Source organism: Peromyscus eremicus, chromosome 3 (genome assembly GCF_949786415.1).
Source record: "Peromyscus eremicus chromosome 3, PerEre_H2_v1, whole genome shotgun sequence".
Classification (NCBI taxonomy): Eukaryota; Metazoa; Chordata; class Mammalia; order Rodentia; family Cricetidae; genus Peromyscus; species Peromyscus eremicus.
In genome coordinates this window covers 131755865-131775620 of record NC_081418.1, presented here as the reverse complement: position 1 = coordinate 131775620, position 19756 = coordinate 131755865, and the positions used below count along the sequence as shown (strand labels likewise).

The following is a 19756-nucleotide window of genomic DNA, read 5'->3' as shown; positions in this document are numbered from 1 at the left end:
AATTAAATTTTTTGGTGGGAGTGTTTGGGTTTTTTTTTGGTTGTTGTTTTTCTACAAGATTTTTATTATTATTTTTTTTTTTCCAGGGCTGAGGACCGAACCCAGGGCCTTGTGCTTGCTAGGCAAGCACTCTGCCACTGAGCTAAATCCCCAACCCCTGATTTTTATTATTTTTTTAATCATGTGTATTGTGTGTATCTGTGTGTGAGTATATGCATGCACATGCAGGTGCCCAGAGAGTCTAGAAGAAGGTATCAGATCCCTTGGAGCTGAAGTTCTGAATGCTGGGAACCAAACATGTCCTCTGCAAGAGCAGGAAACTCTAAATCATCTCTGCAGCCTGTTTATTTTAGAGACAGTCTTACTATTTAATAGCCCAGACTGGCAAAGAACCCAATGTAACTCAGGCTGACCTTGAATTTGTAGCAACACTCTTACCTAAGCCTCTTGAGTCCTGGGATTATAAATGTATAATACCATACCTGGCTAAATGAGTGTGTGTGTGAATGAGAGAGACAGAGAGAGACAGAGACAGAGAGAGAGAGAGAGAGAGAGAGAGAGAGAGAGAGAGAGAGTGTGCAAGCGAGCGGAGAGAGCTCGAGGGAGGAAGGGAGGGAGGAGGGGAGGGAGGGAGGGAGGGAGGAGGGGGAGGTGGGAAGGATGGGGAGGGAGTGTGTATGTGTATGTTCCTTTTTTTTTTAAAGACAGGATCTCACTATGTAGCACTGGAACTCACTACTTAGACCAAGTTGGCCTCACTCTGAGAGATGTTATGAGATACTTGTACACTGTGTGAAGATGTATTTGCTGAGACTGGTGTAATAAAAAGCTGAACAGCCAATAGCTAGGCAGGTGGTACAGGTAGGATTTCTGAAGAGAGAAAGGAAGAGATGCACAGAAGATGCCATGGAGACGCAGGAAGTCGGACATTACAGAATAAAAGAAAGGTAAAAAGCCACATGGTAAAATGTATATTAATAAAAGCAGGTTAATTTAAGTTCTAAGAGCTAGTGGCACAAGCCTAAGCTAAGGCTGAGCTTTCATAACTAATAATAAAGTCTCCCTGTCACTTTTGTGAGCTGGCGGCCGAAAGAAAAATCTATCTACAGAGGGAGAGCTGCCTCTACCTCCAAAGTGACAGGATTAAAGGTATGGACCACCATGCCTAGAAAAAAGAGAACTCTTCTTTTTCTTTTTAATGATTTCATTTATATATTTTATGTGCATTTGTTTTTGTCTGCATGCATGTCTGTTGTATGAGTGAGTATCAGATCCCCTGGAACTGGAGTTACAGTTATGAGCTGTCATGTGGGCACTGAGAATTGAACCTAGGTCCTCTAGAAAAGCAACCAGTGCTCTTACCACTGAGCCATCTCTCCAGCCCCAAAAGAGAATTCTTAAAAGAAACTTTTAGGGGCTAGAAAGACAGCTCAGTGGTTACAATCAATTGCCATGCAACTGTGAGGACATGAGTGTGTTACTAGTACCCACGTAATAATCTAGGTAGGGTTTCAAGTGTACCTGTAACTCCAATGCTGTGGAGAACAGAGACAGGAGGATTGCTAGGGCTTGCTGCCTTCCAGCCTAGTCTAAAAAACTAAGTTCCAGGTTCAAGAACTTAGTTTTCAGGACCTTGCCTCAAAGGAGTAAGGTAGTGGTTCTCAGCCTTCCTAACGCTGCAACTCTTTAATATAGCTCCTCATGTTGTCTTGACCCCCAACCACAAAATTATTCCATTGCCACTTCATTATTTTTACATTTTACTACACTTATGAACCGTAATGTAAATATGTGATATGCAAGTTTTCTGGCACATGACTAGTGTGGGGGTTGCGATCCATAGGATAAAAACTGCTGGAGTAAGGCAGAGAGTGATAGAGAGGAACACTCAATGCCCTCCTCTGCTTCCAAATGTATGCACTGTCACACACACACACACACACACACACACACACACACACACAGAAATTTTATAGGTCAGGCATGCTTCTGTATGCCTATGTAAATTTGATGCCACTGAGGGCAGGGTTGGGGACACAGTTCAGTGGGCTGTGATGTGACCTCCACATATGTACTATCCTGCATGTGTGTGTACAAACACACACAGTCTGAGGCCAGCTTGGTCTAAATAGAAAATTTGAGGCCAGCCATATAGGAAGATCTTGTCCCCCCAAAAAAGAATGAATGAATTGATCTTTTAAATAAATAAATAAATAGGTGGTCGTGGCCCATGCCTTTAATCTCAGCACTTGGGAGGCAGAGGCAGGCGGATCTCTGTGAGTTCAAGGCCAGCCTGGACTTCAAAGTGATTCAAAGTGAGTTCTAGGACAGCTAGAGCTACTACACAGAGAAACTCTGTCTCCAAAAACAAAAAACAAACAAACAAAAAACAAAAAAAAACCCCACCAAAACCAAAACAAATAAACACGAAAAAGAAAGAAAGATTATTTAAAATTCTTAATTTAATGAATCACAAACCTCTGCTCAATTTCTTCATGGGAGGACCAGGCACAAACCAAGCATCTACTCACTATCACTGATCTATATTTCAGCTCCTGTTAAACTTCTAAGCTAAGTATTAGCCTCACCTTGCTTAAAGCATACAAATCCAGGATTTTTCTCTCCACCACGGGGATCTTCAATGTAGATCCTTGAAGTTCCCAAAACTTTGCCAGTTGATCCAAGAAGTCCAATCTCACTCTAGTCATTGCCTGACATTATTAAAATACAGAAATGAAAAACACAGGGCTGGGATTAGTGATAGACCATTTGTCCAGCATGCTCAAGGTCCTAGGTTCAATTCCCAGTACTGGGAGAAGGGAGAGAAAAAGCAAGGCCAGCAAGGGGGCTTAGCAGGTGAAAATGCTTGTCACCAAAACCCGATGACCCAAGCTCAACATTTAGATCCCCAAACTGAAGGAGAGCAGATCTGAGCATTGAACTTGGGTTGTTTGGCTGCCTGAAAAGATTTGGTAAACTAAATGTTAGCAGGCTTGGACACAGAAAACAGCCAACACAAGTGGAGCTTCTACTAAGTACAATGACAACTGTGAATAATGATAAAATAGTGAACAACGATCAAGTTGTAACACTTCAACACCTCACTGGCCAGCAAAAGGCCTGAAACCTTTTGTTATCTTTGCCTCCAATCCAGAGAAAAGTACCAGTGCCTCAGTTATTTGTACCTCAGTTTCACCTTCTTCCCCATCACCCTGTGGTGGCTGTCTCTCTTACTTTAAGCTATCTATTATTATTATTACTTTATTATTATTACTATATGTTTTAAAGATTTATTTTTATGTACATTGGTATTTTGCCTGCATATATGTCTATGTGAGGGTATCAGAACCTCTAGAACTGGAGTTACAGACAGCTGTGCGCTGCCATGTGGGTGGTGGGAATAAACCTGGGTCCTCTGTTAAGAACAGCGAGTACGCCGGGCGGTGGTGGCGCACGCCTTTAATCCCAGCACTCGGGAGGCAGAGGCAGGTGGATCTCTGTGAGTTCGAGGCCAGCTTGGGCTACCAAGTGAGATCCAGGAAAGGCGCAAAGCTACACAGAGAAACCCTGTCTCAAAAAACCAAAAAAAAAAAAAAAAAAAAAAAAAAAAGAACAGCGAGTACTCTTAACCACTGAACCATCTCTCCAGCCCAAGCTACCCTTCTTTTTTTTTTTTTGGTTTTTCGAGACAGGGTTTCTCTGTGTAGCTTTGCGCCTGTCCTGGAACTCACTCTGTAGCCCAGGCTGGCCTCGAACTCAGAGATCCGCCTGGCTCTGCCTCCTGAGTGCTGGGATTAAAGGCGTGCGCCACCACCGCCCGGCTCCAAGCTACCCTTCTTAATAAAATTCTTTGCTAGATGTTAAAAGAAAGCCTCTCAGCCGGGCGTTGGTGGCGCACGCCTTTAATCCCAGCACTCGGGAGGCAGAGCCAGGCGGATCTCTGTAAGTTCGAGGCCAGCCTGGGCTACCAAGTGAGTTCCAGGACAGGCGCAAAGCTACACAGAGAAACCCTGTCTCGAAAAACCAAAAAAAAAAAAAAAAAAAAGAAAGCCTCTCTTTCCATTTAAGGTCCTGTTTATGCAGTTTTGGTTCATTTTTGTTGTTACTATTATTTTTAAAGTGTATGGTGTAATGCCTACAGATACTAACTAGAAGAGGGCATCTGATTCCCCTGGATCTAGAGTTCTAGAGGGTGGTAAACCACCATGTGGATGTTGGGAATCCAACCCAGGGCCTCTGAAAAAAACAAGTGCCAGGGTTCTATCCCTAGCATCATATGAACTGGGCACAGCGATGCACACCTGCGATTCCAACAGACAAGAGAGGCAGGAAGATCAGGAGATTCAGGGAGGCCTGGGCTATATATCAAGCTAAATGACATCTTGGTCCATATGAGACCTTGTTTCAAAAGAGAAAGACTTCCACTTCTCTGAAGGTAAGCCCTGGATTTTCTATTATGAAAATATGTTTTGCAAGTGGCATACACCTTTAATCCCAGCACTCAGGAGGCAGAGGCAGAGGCAGAGGGATCTTGGTGAGTTCCAGGACGGCCAGGGCAGCCAGGGCCATACAGAGAAACCTTATCTCAAAAAACTAAAGGGAAAAAAAAAAAAAGAAGAAAGGAAATATGTTTTAAAAAATAGTTTTCTATTATCCCAGTTAAGTGTAGTAACTACTTGAAACAGTCTTAAAGATACTTTTCTCAAAATATCAAATGACTGTTATTATATTAAATCCTAGTTAACATAAACTCTGGGCCCTAGCACACGAGCTTTTCAAAGTTCTATTTAAAATCCTAAGGCAAGCAATCAGGAGGCTGGAGCTATAAAGCCATGGTAGAGCATTTGCTTAGTCTGTGTGAAGCCCTGACTCCCAAACACCACCACCACTAAGAAAAAAAACAAAACAGAAAGCAGGAATATTGGTCTAATACTCACCTCAAGTTCATTCAGGCGCTGGACTCTGGGAGTGAAACGGAAGGTTTTTACTTCACATGCAAACGGAGGTTGCCAATCCTAAATGAAAATAATTATTCTGGTAATTTAGCATGGAGTTGCCACAATTAATAGTGACACTACATTAGAATATATGAGTCTTCACTATAAAGACAGAAAGAGCAATATTCTTATAGAAAGCTTTCGTTTTAATGATACTTGGAAAAGCAATTCTCAAATCTCACAATTACACTCGCCAAGGTTATCCAGAAAGAACACAAGATAAACACACGAGTTTACCAAGTAAAACTTAAAAAAACAAAAAAGAACTCAGTGACTGGGTATGGCACATGCCGGTAATCCTAGTACTCAAGAGGCAGGATCAAGAGTTCCAAGTCAGCCTAGACTACATAGCTTGACCATCTCACCAGCAACAACAAAAATCACCTTCTTACTTGCTAGAAAAGAAAAACAGACTGTAAAATGTTCACACTCAAAACTGGTTCTACTCTTAACGGCACAGGATCTCATTTGAACAACATCCAATTGACCCTGGTGCTGACTGTCCAGCAACAATTGGACAAGGTTTTCCTCCCATGTTGCTGGGGATCGAACCCAGGGCCTTGTAGCGCTCTCCCCACTCCAACGACATTTGGAAAGCACTGGTCTAATGAATAAAGGAAAAAAACTTTTGACCTTGAGCATATAACTTAACCTCTTGGGGAATTAATTCCGCACACAAGGTATTATCTGCTTTCCTAACCTTAAAAGGCGAGGATAATTAACCAACTTACAGGCAAACTTGTTTATTTATATCACAATTCTGAAATCTTTGTCCCTTACTTTCTTACATCGAGATTTCAACGTTGTCCTCCATGCCCATTTATTGACCAGTTCTCCCTCAACCTCTACATTTTAAAAAATAATCAATGAATGCTCTTTTATCTTCCCAAGGATGCCTTCTCTAGTTGCTGTAGTAATTAGCTGGGGGCGGGGGCGGGGGCGGGGGGGGGGGTCTAGTCTAGTGACATCATCATGGGGTCAAGTACAGCTCGGATGACATTTTAAGAAACCTGAGCAGTGGCCTGCAAAGGTCTGATAAACGGAGCATTAGCAGGCGTGGACACAGAAAGAGCCGACTGAAGCGGAGTTTTAGTACGCAAACACAATGATTGTGCATGAGCGTACGACGTGACACGTCAAACACCTTTCCTAGAAAGGGCCTGAAGCCTTTTGTTACCCTTACCTCCGAGCCAAAGAACAGTATCCGTGCCCAGAGAAGTTCTGAAAGGAAAAGGCCCCAGAGACACTACCTTCTCTCGTTCGAGGGTGGACCTGAGAGCTGGCGAGATGGCTCAGTCGTAAGGTCCAAGCCCGACGATCTGAGTTCGATCCCTGAGACCCACACAACGCAGGCGACAATCGACTCCCACAAAATGTCCTCTGACCTCTCCGCGCGCACGCACACGCACACACACACACACACCCCAATAAATGTAAAAGTGGACGTGAAACTTCCTAAGAAACCAAGGCGAGACATCCTCCAACGTGGCCTCGGATCACCAAGACGTGAGGGAAGGGCCACCTGAAGGCCCAGAAGGCCCGAACCAGGAAAAGCGACAGCAAGAGCAACGACCCTCCCGTCCCGTCCCGTCCGTCCGTCCGTCCCCCCCGCCGCCACACACGCCTCCCCCGACTCCGCTACCTTGGGAGGACGGATTTTGCAGATGCCCGTTTTCTCAGCCAATGGCCGGATGCGGCCGATGAAGCTGAGGGGGTCTGAGAACTCCTCCCAGCTGGGCTCAAAGACCGGGCACTCGGGCGGCGGCACGAACTCGGCCGCGTAGCCCCCCGGGCCCGCGCCCGCCATGGCCCTGGCCAGGAGGGGGTCCCCGAAGTGCACAAGCGGGGGCGAGGCTGGCTGACGGCCACCGAGCCCGCTCACGTCCCCTCGCAGGGGCCGCAGAGCATCTTCTCGGGAGAGAACGGTTCCTCACAGAAAACCCCGAAGCGCTTCCTCCGGTCGTTTGTTATTGTTTCCTTCAGGGCTTTTCCTCTCAGGGCCAGGACGCTTCCGGAAGTTAACGTACTGCCAAATCAGTCCGCCGCCGCAGGAAACAGAATCCCGCCCCCCCCCCCCTCCACACCCCGCCGCGACGTCTAGTCCGGGCCTTTCTCCCGCCTCCCTTTCATGGCAGCCTGGCGTGGCTCCTCCTCGGCTTGCCCGCCAAAGTTCTGCGCCCTCCGTCCAGGCCGGGTGCGTGGCCTCGGAAGGCTCCACGACCTCGCCTCGGGGGACGGCGAGCGAGAAGCCAGCCCGCAAGGCGGAACGCGCTCTTCCGGCGCGCGGAGGAATGTGTAATGCCTCGGAGAGCAGAGGTTCTGTTTCCGGGGAGGAGGTTCCTCTTCCTCTTTGTGTCGGGCCGCGGCGGGGCCGCTCGACCTCGTCGGCTCCCGAGAGCTGTGTTTTAACACCGTTGGCTCGCGTGTGGCCAGGTCGCTGACTCTCGACGGAGTTCCCGCGTCCCCAGTCTCACCAACGCTAGTCCGTTACGGCCAATCTAACCCGGTCTCTCTCCTACGCGGCTCTCGCTTCGCCATGACCGGTTGGTTGGTTTCAGCCCTTGTCCGTCGTCGTCAGACCCGCGGGCCGGCCGGAACCAGCAGCGGCGAATTGCTGTTCTCACCACGCAGGGAACTATAGAGCCCTTGGCCTTGCTTGGCTAGCTCTTGGCAATCATCCTCAAAGCTCTTATCTGAGAAGTAAGCAGGACCTGAAAACACCTGCTCTAACTCTTTTTTTTTTTTCCAGTTTGCTATGAAACTGGTCACCTTGTCAGGCCGTGCATGACTGCGCACGCCTAGAGTTCCGATCAGCAAAGGCTGAATAGTGAAACCCTGTCTCAAAGAAATAAAAGCCATGTTGCTGGTATACGCTCCTCTAATTCCTTTGTACGTTTAAGCTTGTTTCAATAAGATGGAAGGCAAGAACGGGCTCCCAAAAGGTGTCTTGTGGCCTCCACGTGCCTGGTGTGTGTGTACATAAATAACGCCCACAACAATGATAAATGATTCAGGAGCAGTCCGAACTGCATATGAATTTGAGGCCTGGTTGGAGACCTTGTCTAAATAAGAAAACACCCTGTGTGGTGACACAGGACTATGAACTCAACACTGAGGAAGGAGATGTAGATAGAGTACCACAACTCCAAGGTCCACCTGCTACACATACTGAGTTCCAGATCAGGCAGTTCGTGGCAAGGGCCAGAACAATGGCTCAGCTGGTAAGGGCAGTTTGCCGCTAAGCCTGAAAACCTGAGTTTCATTTCTGGAACCCACATGGTTGACTTCTGCTAATCAGAAGACTGGCCCACCTTCTCAGGAAGGTGGTAAAATGGACTCTAGTGTATTCACTTATTTATCGGGTACTAAAAATTGAACCCAAGTCCTTGAACATACTAGGCAAATGTGCTCCTGAGATTAACTCCAGTCTGGTCTCCATTTCTTGCTTAAAAAAAAAAAAAGTGATGTACAGATATGGACACAGGAAGGTATGACATTGTATACAAGTAATTATTTTATAACAAGACTTAGATTGTTTAGTACTTAGTCTGGAAAACCAAACTATGCACATAAAATAGTGGAATTCAAAATTTAAAAGTCATCAAAATAATTGCTTTCATTAAGCATGCAATTAAAGTAGTTTGTTAGTGAGGTTTGATCCCCAGCAGCACATAAACCAGGTCAAGGCCACCCTGGGATAAAAGAATGACAACAAAAGCAACTTTTTTTTTTTTTTTTTTTTTGGTTTTTTCGAGACAGGGTTTCTCTGTGTAGCTTTGCGCTTTTACTGGGACTCACTTGGTAGTCCAGGCTGGCCTCGAACTCACAGAGATCTGCCTGGCTCTGCCTCCCAAGTGCTGGGATTAAAGGCGTGCGCCACCACCGCCCGGCAAAAGCAACTTTTGAGGAAAAATAAATCATATCAAGTGCCACATATTTATCTGTAATTTGCTTTATCGTTATTAGAGTAGCATGAAATAAATATCGAAGTCTGGTAGTTAGTTGGCAAGATTGTAAAATATGACCTCTGATTTATTTTATTTTTGAGACAGGGTTCTACCTGAGTCATCCAGACTATTATTGTACTGGGACTCAAAGGATCTCAGCCTCCCCAGTATCTGGGACTACAAACATATACCACTCCTGAATTAATTTTTTAAATTAATTTTTTTTGAGGCACTGTTTCTGAACCCACTCTGTAGACCAGGCTGTCCTTGAACTCAGAGATCCATCTACCTCTACTCCTGTGCTGGGATTAAAGGCATGTGCCACCACTGCCTGGCCAATTTTTATTTATTTTTCTGAACTTATTTATTTTTTAATATAATAAAACCTCAAAAAATCAGAATAACAGGTGAGATAAATCTCACCGTATAACAAAGGTTTAAAAGTACTGAATTTCTGCTGGGCAGTGGTGCATGCATTTAATCCCAGAACTCGGGAAGCAGAGGCAGGCAGGTCTCTGAGTTCGAGGTCAGCCTGGTCTACATAGCTGGTTCCAGGACAGCCAGGGCTACACAGAGAAACCCTGTCTTGAAAAACAAAAAACAACTGAATTTCTGAAGAAATGCCTTTAATTTCAACAGTACTGGGGTAATTTGATTTCATAATTCTAGGGATTAACTCAGGGCTCTTACATGCAAGCACTCTGCCACTGAGCAGTAAAAAAAAAAGAAGAAAAGAAAACATTATTATGTTAGTGTGTGTGTGTGTGTGTGTGTGTGTAGCGCACCGTGCCAAGATGCACATGTGGAAATCAGAGGACATCTTGCTGGAGTCAGTCCAGGAACCGAACTCAAGTCATCAGGCTCGACAGCAAGTGCCTCATTGGTTAAGCCACCTCAGCAGCCCCTCACCCCTTTTTTAAAACTTTATTTTTGAATCAGGGTCTGGCTAAGTTGCCTGTGCTGTGTTTGAACTCAATTCCTTCTGCCTTACTTTCCATACCTGTTTGGTCCTCAAACATTTTGCTAAGAGCCCATTATAGCCAGGCAGTGTAGCCTTTAATCCCAGCACTTGGGAGGCGGAGGCAGGCAGATCTCTGGGAGAGTTCCAGGACAATGGGTCTACATAGAGAAACCCTGTCTCAAAAAAAAAAAAAAAAAAAAAATCCCATTACCCACACTGAGTGGCTCACAACTGCCTGTAACCACACCTCCAGGAGATCTAATGCTCTCTTTAACCTTCTGAGGGCACTTGCACACCTGCAGCAGATACACAAATAGATATGTAAATAAATAATACTTTTTAAGACCTCACTATAAGATGGTCATACCTGATAATCAGGCATTCAAGGTCCTGCTCTGCTAAAAAGTAAGTTCAAGACCAGCTTGGGCTACATGAGATCTTGTCTTAAAAGTGAAAATAACAACAAAAAGACTCCTTTATACATTTTAAAAGTATTGAAAGACCCAAAAGTTCTCACTTATATAGTTTATGTGGATGGATATTGATATTCTCCATATAGTAGCAATTAAAGCTAAGAAACATGGCATGGCAGAATAGCCAATAATTCCAGTAGAGTAGCATGTAAGACATGAGGATCCTGGGTTCAAGACCAGCCTGGGCCACATTGAGAGTTTAAGGCTCCTTCTCCTTTTTTTAAATTTGGAAATGTATAGGAATGACTGACTCATACTTGTAAAAATTAGTATTTATACTAAATTACACTAAAATTTTACTTTTAGATTTATTTTAGGTTTATGGGTGTTTTGCCTGCATGTGTGTATGTAAATCAAATGTGTGCCTAACACCCAAGGAGGCCAGAAGAGGGTATTGGATTCCCCTGGAACTGGAGTTGGGAATGGTTGTGAGCCACTATGTGGGTGCTAGGAATCAAATCAGGGTCCTCTGCAAGAGCAACAAGTATTTTTTACTCTTTTTTTTTTTTTTTTTTTTTTTTTTTTTTAAAGATTTATTTATTTATTATGTATACAGCATGTATGCCTGCAGGCCAGAAGAGGGCACCAGATCTCATTACAGGTGGTTGTGAGCCACCATGTGGTTGCTGGGAATTGAACTCAGGACCTCTGGAAGAGCAGCCAGTGCTCTTAACCACTGAGCCATCTCTCCAGCCCCGTATTTTTTACTCTTAAGCCATCTTTCCATTGAGTGTGTGTGTGTGTGTGTGTGTGTGTGTGTGTGTGTGTGCGCGCGCGCGCGTGCGTGCTGGGCAGATTCTGCAGGAGGATCTCTGTGAGTTCTAGACTAGTCTGGTCTTTATAGCAAGTTCAAAGCTGGCCTGACTACATAGTTTTCTCAAAACACAAACAAACAAACAAAAAACCCCAGAAAGAAAAGCATACACACACACACACACACACACACACACACACACATACACACACACACACACACACACACACAGACAGAGAGACAGAGACAGAGAGACAGAGACAGAGGAGTCTGCCTCCCAAATTCTTGGATTCAAGGCATAGGCCTAGCACATGGGAGGTAGAGGCAGGCAGATCTCTGTGAGTTTGAGGCCAGATTGGTCTACATAGCAAGCTCTAGGACAGAGCTACACAGAGAAACCTTGTCTTAAAAAAACAAATTAAAAGACAGCCCATCACCCCTGATGCAAAACACATTTTAATGGCTATTTGCTTGTTTGCTCATTGGTTGGATACAAGCTGGGACTGAATTTAGGGCTCCAGGAATGATGAATACCAAATAGCAAGCAAGTATTCTGCCTCTGAACTATACTCCTCACTCCAGCCTGACTCCAAGAATTTCACAGGGACTATGCAAAATAGAGTAACAAAGATGGAAAAACTATAAACTTTCCCTTTATCCTTTCCTATGATATGGATAAGAAAATCAATGTCATTTGAAATATCACATTGAAAATCTGAGGTTCCACTTATCAGTGAGCCATTGAACTTGACATAGACATGAAAGCTTCAAATTTTAAGCTTCCCAAAGTTTAAGGCAATGTTAACATGCATTGCAGAATTAATCCTTTTATGTATCCTCTTTTGTTTTGAGACCCTCCCCTCCAGTGCTGGGATTAAAGACATGAAACACCACTCTCAGCCCTTCATATATCCTCCTGATGTTTAAATGAGACTGGCTAGACATAACATTTGAATACGTAATCCTGTGACTGGAGACATCTAAGCTACCAAGTCATGGAAGTTTCTTTCTCCCTTCCTCCTGTTTTGGCTTTTTGAGTCAGGTACTTATATAACCAAGGGCTCTAAATTGCTATTTGGCGGAGGATGACCTTGAACTCCTGATTCTTTTTAGTCCCCTTCCCACATGTTAGGATCACAAGCTTGGATCACGATTCCATCGGGTTTTTGAAACTTTTCTTAAGCTCACCTGAAACGAAATTGAAGGTTACAATATATACAAGACACTCAGGTATTCCTGTGAGCCACTCCGTGATTATGTATGTCACTTATGCAACAGATTTCATTAAAGAAAAACAGTTAAGTGTGAGTTTAGACCAAGTTATCAAAACCGATGAGTTCTAACAGGCAAGAGCTACTTATCCGCCCACACACACATCCTGCCTATGCGGAATGCTATGTGCAGAAGAAAAACTACACTCCCCAGGAACCTCTGCCTGGTGAGGCGCAAGGCAAGATGGGAAGGGCTGCGGGGTGAACAACCGTCCTATTGGTGGGTAACCCAAAAGGCCGCCTAAGCTCGTGAGCGATTGGTAGGATTTTGTGGACGCTCGCCGATTTGAGTTGTTTTTCGGTTGCCTTGTCGGATTCCCAGGTTTAGCGTTTGGTGAGTGTGGATTTCGGGGTAAAGATGAAGGGATTTTAGGACAGACATTGGGAAGAAAGAAAATCTGGTGGGGAAAAAAGCTTTCATAATCCGTGCAGAAGGGAGCAACAGAAGACTAAACCTAGGTCTTTAGGTGACTTGGGGACCAATCATGGAAAGTTTGTCTGCAAAAGGAGAGGTCTCCGGGACGCGTAGCTAAAGTCTGGTCAAGAACTGGGTGAACTTGCAAGAGGAGAACCGAATCCAGAAGTCAGGGAGTTGGATGGAGTTCCGGCTCCGCCTCCCTCCCGCTCTGTAAGCTTCGATTTCCTCGTTTGTAAAATAAGGTTTAATAAAAGTACTTCAGAAAGTAGTTATGCGAGTAAATACCACATTTTTCGGAACAGGGTTGTGGCCAATATGTGAAGTGTTTGCTTAGCATGTCCGTGGCCTTGAGTTCGACCTCTACACCTCCAAAAAAGAAACCCGCTAACTTTTTCTTTCTTTCTTTCTTTCTTTCTTTTTTTTTTTTTTTTTTTTTTTGAGAGACAGGGTTTCTGTGTAGCCCTGACTGTCCTGGATCTCACTCTGTAGACCAGGCTGGCCTCAAACTCACAGAGATCCGCCTGGGTCTGCCTCCCGAGTGCTGGGATTAAAGGCTTGTGCCACCGCCGTCCGGCTCCACTAACTTTTATATAAACAGAGGCATCCCTGCCTTGGAAGGTAGTGTTAAGAAGGCTTCTGTCTGCCGCGAAGACCGGTTATCATAGTAGACCTGTAAATGGAATCACTTTCCAGTGAAAACATTTGTTTTCAGTTTTTGTTTTTTGAGAAGGGAATCTTAATCTGCAGCCCAGATGGGCTTGGAATTCACTATGTATTAACTGGTCTTGTGGCAGTACTCCTGTCAGGGCCTTCCAAGTGCTGGGAGTACAAGTGCACAAGCAATGGCTGGATCACTCTGACAGATCATTTTATGGGTTTTTTGTTGTTTATTTGAGACAAGGCCTCGTTCTGTATCCCAGGCTTGCCTGGAACTTAACTCTGTACCCTAGGCTGCCCTCAATTTTGGGTGATCTCCCCTCAGCTGGGTTTTACTGACACAAGCCACCACAATTGACTTGGTAGATCGTTTTGAATGGAAAAAACTCAGAGAAGAGATAAAGGAAATAGTATTTAAGATAAATTTTACATACATAATAGTCTTGATTAAGTGACTTTAACAAGGAGCTGAATTATAGCTGAAACCTTGTCTTGAAAAAAAAGAAGAAGAAGCAGAAGAAGCAGCAGAGCTGGAGGATAGTTCAGTGGTTAAGATTGTTTGTTACCTTTTTTTGTTTGTTTGTTTGTTTGTTTTGAGACAGGCTTTCTCTGTGTAACAGTCCTGGCTGTCCTGGAACTCTCTCTGTAGACCAGGGTGTCCTTGAACTCACTGAGATCCGCCTGGCTCTGCCTTCCAAATTCTGGGATTAAAGGCCTGCACCACCACTGCCTGGCTGTTACTTTTGTAGAGGACCTGTGTTTGGTTTTCAGAACCCATATCAAGTGGTCAAGCTATAGGGGACCCAGCACTCCCTTCTGGCCACTTTAGGCACCCACCTTCATGTGAATACACACACACACATGTAAAAATAAATAAATCTTTAACCATACTGAGTGTATAGTGGCACCCACCAATTACCTCAGCACTCGGGAAGTTCAGGTGGGAGGACGGGCCAGTCAGTCAGGTGCGGGCCAGTCTGGATTACATAATGAGCTCCACACCAGCCTGGGCTACATTGCTAGATCCTTCCTTAAACCAACACAATGAAAACAAACAAACCAACCCCCCACAAGGTTAGAGACAGCTCAGTTAGCAAAGTGCCTGCTCAAGTGTGGAGCCCAGGGGTTGGGTCTTCAGCACCCAAGCCTTGCACAGCTGTTCACAGCAGTAACCCCAGTGCTGGTGAGGAAGTGAGAGGGAAGGAGGCGGGAGGGAAGGATTGGGGAATGTGCTTTTCTGAGAAGAGGATCACTTGTTGCTCTTGCAGAAGATCACAGTTTGATTCCCAGCACCTACATGGTGGCTCACAGCTGTCCATAACTCCAATTCCAGGGTCTGTGACACTCTTTTCTGACTTCTTCAGGCACCAAGCACCCACGTGTTGCACATACATGCAGAAATACACTCATACACATAAAAATGAGATAAATCTTAAAAAGTTTTGGGGGCTGGAGAGATGGCTCAGTGGATAAGAGCACTGACTGTCTTCCAGAGGACCTGGGTTCAATTCTCAGCAACCTCATGGCAGCTCACAACTGTCTGTAATTCCAGTTCCAGGGGATCTGACACCCATGGCAAAATATCAATGCACATAAAAGAAAAATAAATTAAAAAACCAAAAATATTTGAAAAAAAGTTTTGGGTTTTGTTTTGTTTTGTTTTCCTTTAATTACAAATTGGAGAAACGGTTAAGATACCCAGTGTTGGTCTAAATGCTACATTCCCTTCAGGAGTCAAATGTGGTAATGTTTAGAGGGAACAAAGATGTATAGCCTATATATATAGGCTTTATAAATATAATACAAATATATAATATAAATATGTATTTTTAAAACTCTTCCTGGCCCTCATTATCAATTTTGTGTATTTGGTAGGTGCAAATGAGACAGGATGAACTTTACTCCGACACACACACCTGTCTGCAGAAAGTAAGATATTTGCTTATTTTTAAGTTAATTAATCAATACTTCTATAGGTTTCATCCAGTCAGTATAGGGACGTATATGCTCCAGGGACAGCATACTTTTGAAATCTTAGTTCTCTGTTCTTATTCAGAATCTAGAGTTTAAAAAAGTTTACCAGTGGTGGTGGCACACACCTGTAATCCTAGAGGGAGAGGACAGTGGATCTCTTTGAGTTTGAGGCCAGCCTGGTCAGCATATTGAGTTCCAGGATAGCAAGAGCTACCAAAACAAGAAGACAAAATGTGGCCTCTCTGTAGAAATGCTAGTTCTCATTCGGTGTGAATGGAGGAGCCACAGTGCTGGTAGATCTTGGGTCATAGGGAGCAACCAATCTGTAAACATGAGATAGAGTTGCTATATAGTGCTCATTCCTCACAGCCATAGCTCCCCTCCGTCTGTAGAATGCAAGAGTTGTTCTATTTTTTTTAATTAATTTTTTTATTTAAAATTTTTCTTTCTTTCCTTTTACATACCAACCCCTGTTCCCCCTCCTTCCTCTTCTCCTGCTACTTCCCCACCTACCCTTAGCCCACCCCCATCCCCTCCTCATAGAGGGTAAGGCCTCCCTTAGTAGTCAACACAGGCTGGCATACCAAGTTGGGGCCAGAACTAGCACCTCTCCCTGCATCAAGGCTGAGTAAGGCATCGCACCATAGGGAATGGGCTCTAAGAAGCCAGTTTGTGTACCCAGGATAAGTCCTGGTTCCATTGCCAGGGGACACACAAACACATCAAGCCGTGCAACTTTCACCCACATTCAGAGGGCCTAGTTTGGTCCCATGCAGGTTCCCCAGCTGTCAGTCCAGAGTCCATGAGCTCCCACTAGCTTGGGTCAGCTATTCCTGTGGTTTTTCCCATCATGATTCTGAACCCCCTTGCTCTTATAATCCCTCCTCCCTCTTCTGCTGAACTCCAGGATCTTGGCCGAGTGCTTGGCTGGAGTTGTTCTAATTTTTTAATCATTAATTTATTTTTATTTTATGTGCATTGGTGTTTTGCTTGCATATATGTGTGAGGGTATCAGATCCTTTGAAACTGAAGTTACAAACAGTTGTGAGCTGCCATGTCGGTACTGGGAATTGAACCTGGGTCCTGTGGAAGAGCAGCCAGTTCTCCCAACTGCTGAACTGTCTCTCCAGCCCAGGTTGCGCAAATTTTTTTTTTTTTTTTTTTTGTTTTTGTTTTTGTTTTTCGAGACAGGGTTTCTCTGTGTAGCTTTGCGCCTTTCCTGGGACTCACTTGGTAGTCCAGGCTGGCCTCGAACTCACAGAGATCCGCCTGGCTCTGCCTCCCAAGTGCTGGGATTAAAGGCGTGCGCCACCACCGCCCGGCTTTTTTTTTTTTTTTTTTTTTTTTTTTTGGAGGTTGCGCAAATTTTATTAGCCTCTTTCCCAGTCTTTTGTGTAGGATGCTAGGGATGTGTGCCCTGGGGTGTTGGCATTGTGTATGCCAAGCTTGTGCTGATGCTGAGCTATAGGTCTAGCCCCTAAAAGCTTTCAATATTTGAGGAAGTATCAGGTTTATGTCTTCATGCTAGTTGTAAATAGTTTGTGTGTGTGTGTGTGTGTGTGTGTTGAGGATTTAAACCAGCAATTTGTCACATATTCTACTGCTGAGCTACATCCCCAGCTGATAGTTTATTGCTCTTGCTTATTTACAAATGAACCTGCGTATTGTCCACATTCATTAGCTCTAACTCTGGGTGTCTTGTGCAAAGTTTCTGCACTCTGATGTCTATTTTGTTTTGTTGCAATTTTTTATGTGTATAGATATTTTGCCTACATTTGTGTCTGTGCACCTTTTGCACAAGGTGTTAGATCCCTTGGAACTGGAGTTACAGGTGATCGTGAGCTGCCATGTGGGTACTGGGAATTGAACCCGGGTCCTCTGGAAGAGCAGCTAGTGCTCTTAACTGCTGAGCCATTTATCCAGCCCCATATATTGTATATTTTAAATGCCAAACTAGATTGGTTTTCATAAGAGGACTTCTACACAGTTACTTTTATTTTAATTAACTATTGTTTGTTTGCTTGGTTCTTTTTATGGAGAGGTGCTTGGTTTTGGTTTTCTTTTTAGAGAGAGTCACATTAGGTAGCCCTGGCTTGCCTAGAACTTGCTCCATTGACTAGGTTAGCCTGGAACTCAGAGATATACCTGCCTCTGTGTGTGGAATAAAGGTGTGCACCACCACACCCAGCTCACTATTTGTTTTCTAGCTCTTACTGTGCTAGCTTAAGTCTTGATTATTAAGAACGAAGAAGCTAAACTTTCTTGTTCAGTCATTCCCTTTTCTCTCCCCTGGCCCCCATTTTGGACACAGGGTCTCCTGTATTCTAGGCTGGCCTGGAACTCAATGTAGCCGAGGATGAGCTTGAATTTCTGACCCTCCTTCCTCTACCTCCTGAGTACTGGGATACGTTTACCATTTATGTCATCGTCCCATATGATATGCAGTTCAGTTTCAGAAGCTAGAGATTAGGATCTGATGTTGTTCCTGTTGCTATGTATCTCTCTTATACTAGATTTTCTTTTTCTTTTTTTTTTTAAACTTTTTTTTTTTTTTAAGATTTATTTATTTATGTATACAGTGTTCTATCTGAATGCATGCCTACACGCCAGAAGAGGGCACCAGATCTCATTATAGATGGTTGTGAGCCACCATGTGGTTGCTGGGAATTGAACTCAGGACCTCTGGAAGAACAGGCAGTGCTCGTAACCTCTGAGCCATCTCTCCAGCCCTTATACTAGATTTTCTAATGGGCACTATGCAGTATCCACTCATATTGTATTTATTTATTTATTTATTTTGATTTTTAGAGACGGAGTTTCTTTGTGTATTCCTGGCTGTCCTGGAACTCGTGCTGTAGACCAGGCTGGCCTTGAACTCAGAGAGACACCTGCCTCTGCCTCCTGAGTGCTAGGATTAAAGTCGTGTGCACCACCACGACCTGGCCTTTTTAATTTTTCATATTGTTTTTAAAATGTTCTTTTTAATCTCTAATGTTTATTTTAGATAGAGTTTTAATCCATTGATAGTTAGAAAATAGTTCACAAAATTTTTCACTAACCTTTTGAATCAAACTTTCTTTTTTTTTTTTTTTTGGTTTTTCGAGACAGGGTTTCTCTGTGTAGCTTTGCGCCTTTCCTGGAACTCACTTGGTAGTCCAGGCTGGCCTCGAACTCACAGAGATCCGCCTGGCTCTGCCTCCCGAGTGCTGAGATTAAAGGCGTGCGCCACCACCGCCCGGCTGTTTGTTTTTTGAGACAGGGTTTCTCTGTGTAGTTTTGGTACCTATCCTGGATCTCGATCCACAGACCAGGCTGGCCTTGAACTCACAGAGATCCACCTAGCTCTGCTTCCCAGGATTAAAGACGTGTGCCACCACCGCCTGGCTTGAATCAAACTTTCAATGCATAAGAGTGCTTTAATTATAAGCACGTTAAGAGCATAAACTCACTGTATGTGGTGGTTCATCCCTGTAATCCCAGCACTTGGGAGGCAGAGACAAGTAGATCTTGGTGAGTTCAAATCCACCCTAGTCTACATACATAGCCAGTTCTAGGCCAGCCAGAGCTACATAGTAAGACTCTGTATCAAAAAAAAAAAAAAAAAAAAAAAGACCCTTTTATTTCCAGCAAAGGTGCCAAAGCTACACAGAGAAACCCTGTCTCGAAAAACAACAACAACAAAAAAGCTTTTATTTTAAAAAATTATGTTTTACAAGTGTTGTATTACAAGAGGATTTAATATGTGCTTTCTGATTTCACATAGAATAACATTTGCTTCCAAACGTGGTGCTGCCTCTGGCTTCAGTGATCCCAACAGGTGGAAGAGTATGGCAGACTCGGTGGAGTCAACTCCCTTGCCTTCAACCCAGGATCGGCTGGCCGTCCTTTGCCCTTCTCAGGAGCTCCTGGAGTATTATCAGAAGAAGATGGCTACCTGTGAGGCAGAAAATGAAGACCTGTTGAAGAAGTTAGACCTCTATAGAGAAGCTTGCGAAGGACAGGTAAAGAAAAGAAGGAGAGGATCCCTATACTGGGAATAGGGTCCCAGAGCTTGCTGAGCAAGCCTTACTGAATTGCTGAGCTCTCATGGTAGTGAGAGACCCTATCTCAAGTGATAAGTTGGAGATGCGATGGAGGAAGACACCGAGCATCAACTTCTGGGTTGCACATGTACCTGCATGCACACATGCACACACACACACAGAACAGGTGAGACATAGGGCATTCCTGGTGCTGTTGTATGTGAAAGGAAGGCTTAAGGGCTTTGTTGTTAATGTGTGAACTTTCTAATCACACTAATCCTG

At 44.2% G+C, this 19756-nt stretch overlaps 2 protein-coding genes across 3 annotated transcripts in view; one reads left to right on the top strand and one right to left on the bottom strand.

Annotated features, from left to right (window-relative positions):
* The window catches only part of Kdm5a (lysine demethylase 5A), an 85614-nt gene extending 78327 nt beyond the window's left edge, over positions 1 to 7287 (bottom strand). The window contains exons 1-3 of the mRNA XM_059258497.1: positions 6640 to 7287; positions 4938 to 5015; positions 2589 to 2711 (exon numbers count right to left, since the gene is read on the bottom strand). Of these exons, the coding sequence (XP_059114480.1) occupies positions 2589 to 2711; positions 4938 to 5015; positions 6640 to 6804 (366 nt within the window). The 5' untranslated portion in view covers positions 6805 to 7287. The remainder of the gene's footprint in view (positions 1 to 2588; positions 2712 to 4937; positions 5016 to 6639) is intronic.
* A 5311-nt stretch (positions 7288 to 12598) lies between these two features.
* Ccdc77 (coiled-coil domain containing 77) overlaps positions 12599 to 19756 on the top strand; it is a 34137-nt gene continuing 26979 nt past the window's right edge. Inside the window, exons 1-3 of one of the 2 annotated variants that reach the window (XM_059258495.1) lie at positions 12599 to 12737; positions 15354 to 15407; positions 19216 to 19453. In XM_059258495.1, the coding sequence (XP_059114478.1) occupies positions 15370 to 15407; positions 19216 to 19453 (276 nt within the window). In that variant the 5' untranslated portion in view covers positions 12599 to 12737; positions 15354 to 15369. Of the gene's footprint in view, positions 12738 to 12793; positions 13032 to 15353; positions 15408 to 19215; positions 19454 to 19756 lie in introns of those variants that run through there. The other variant, XM_059258496.1, reaches the window with a different exon arrangement.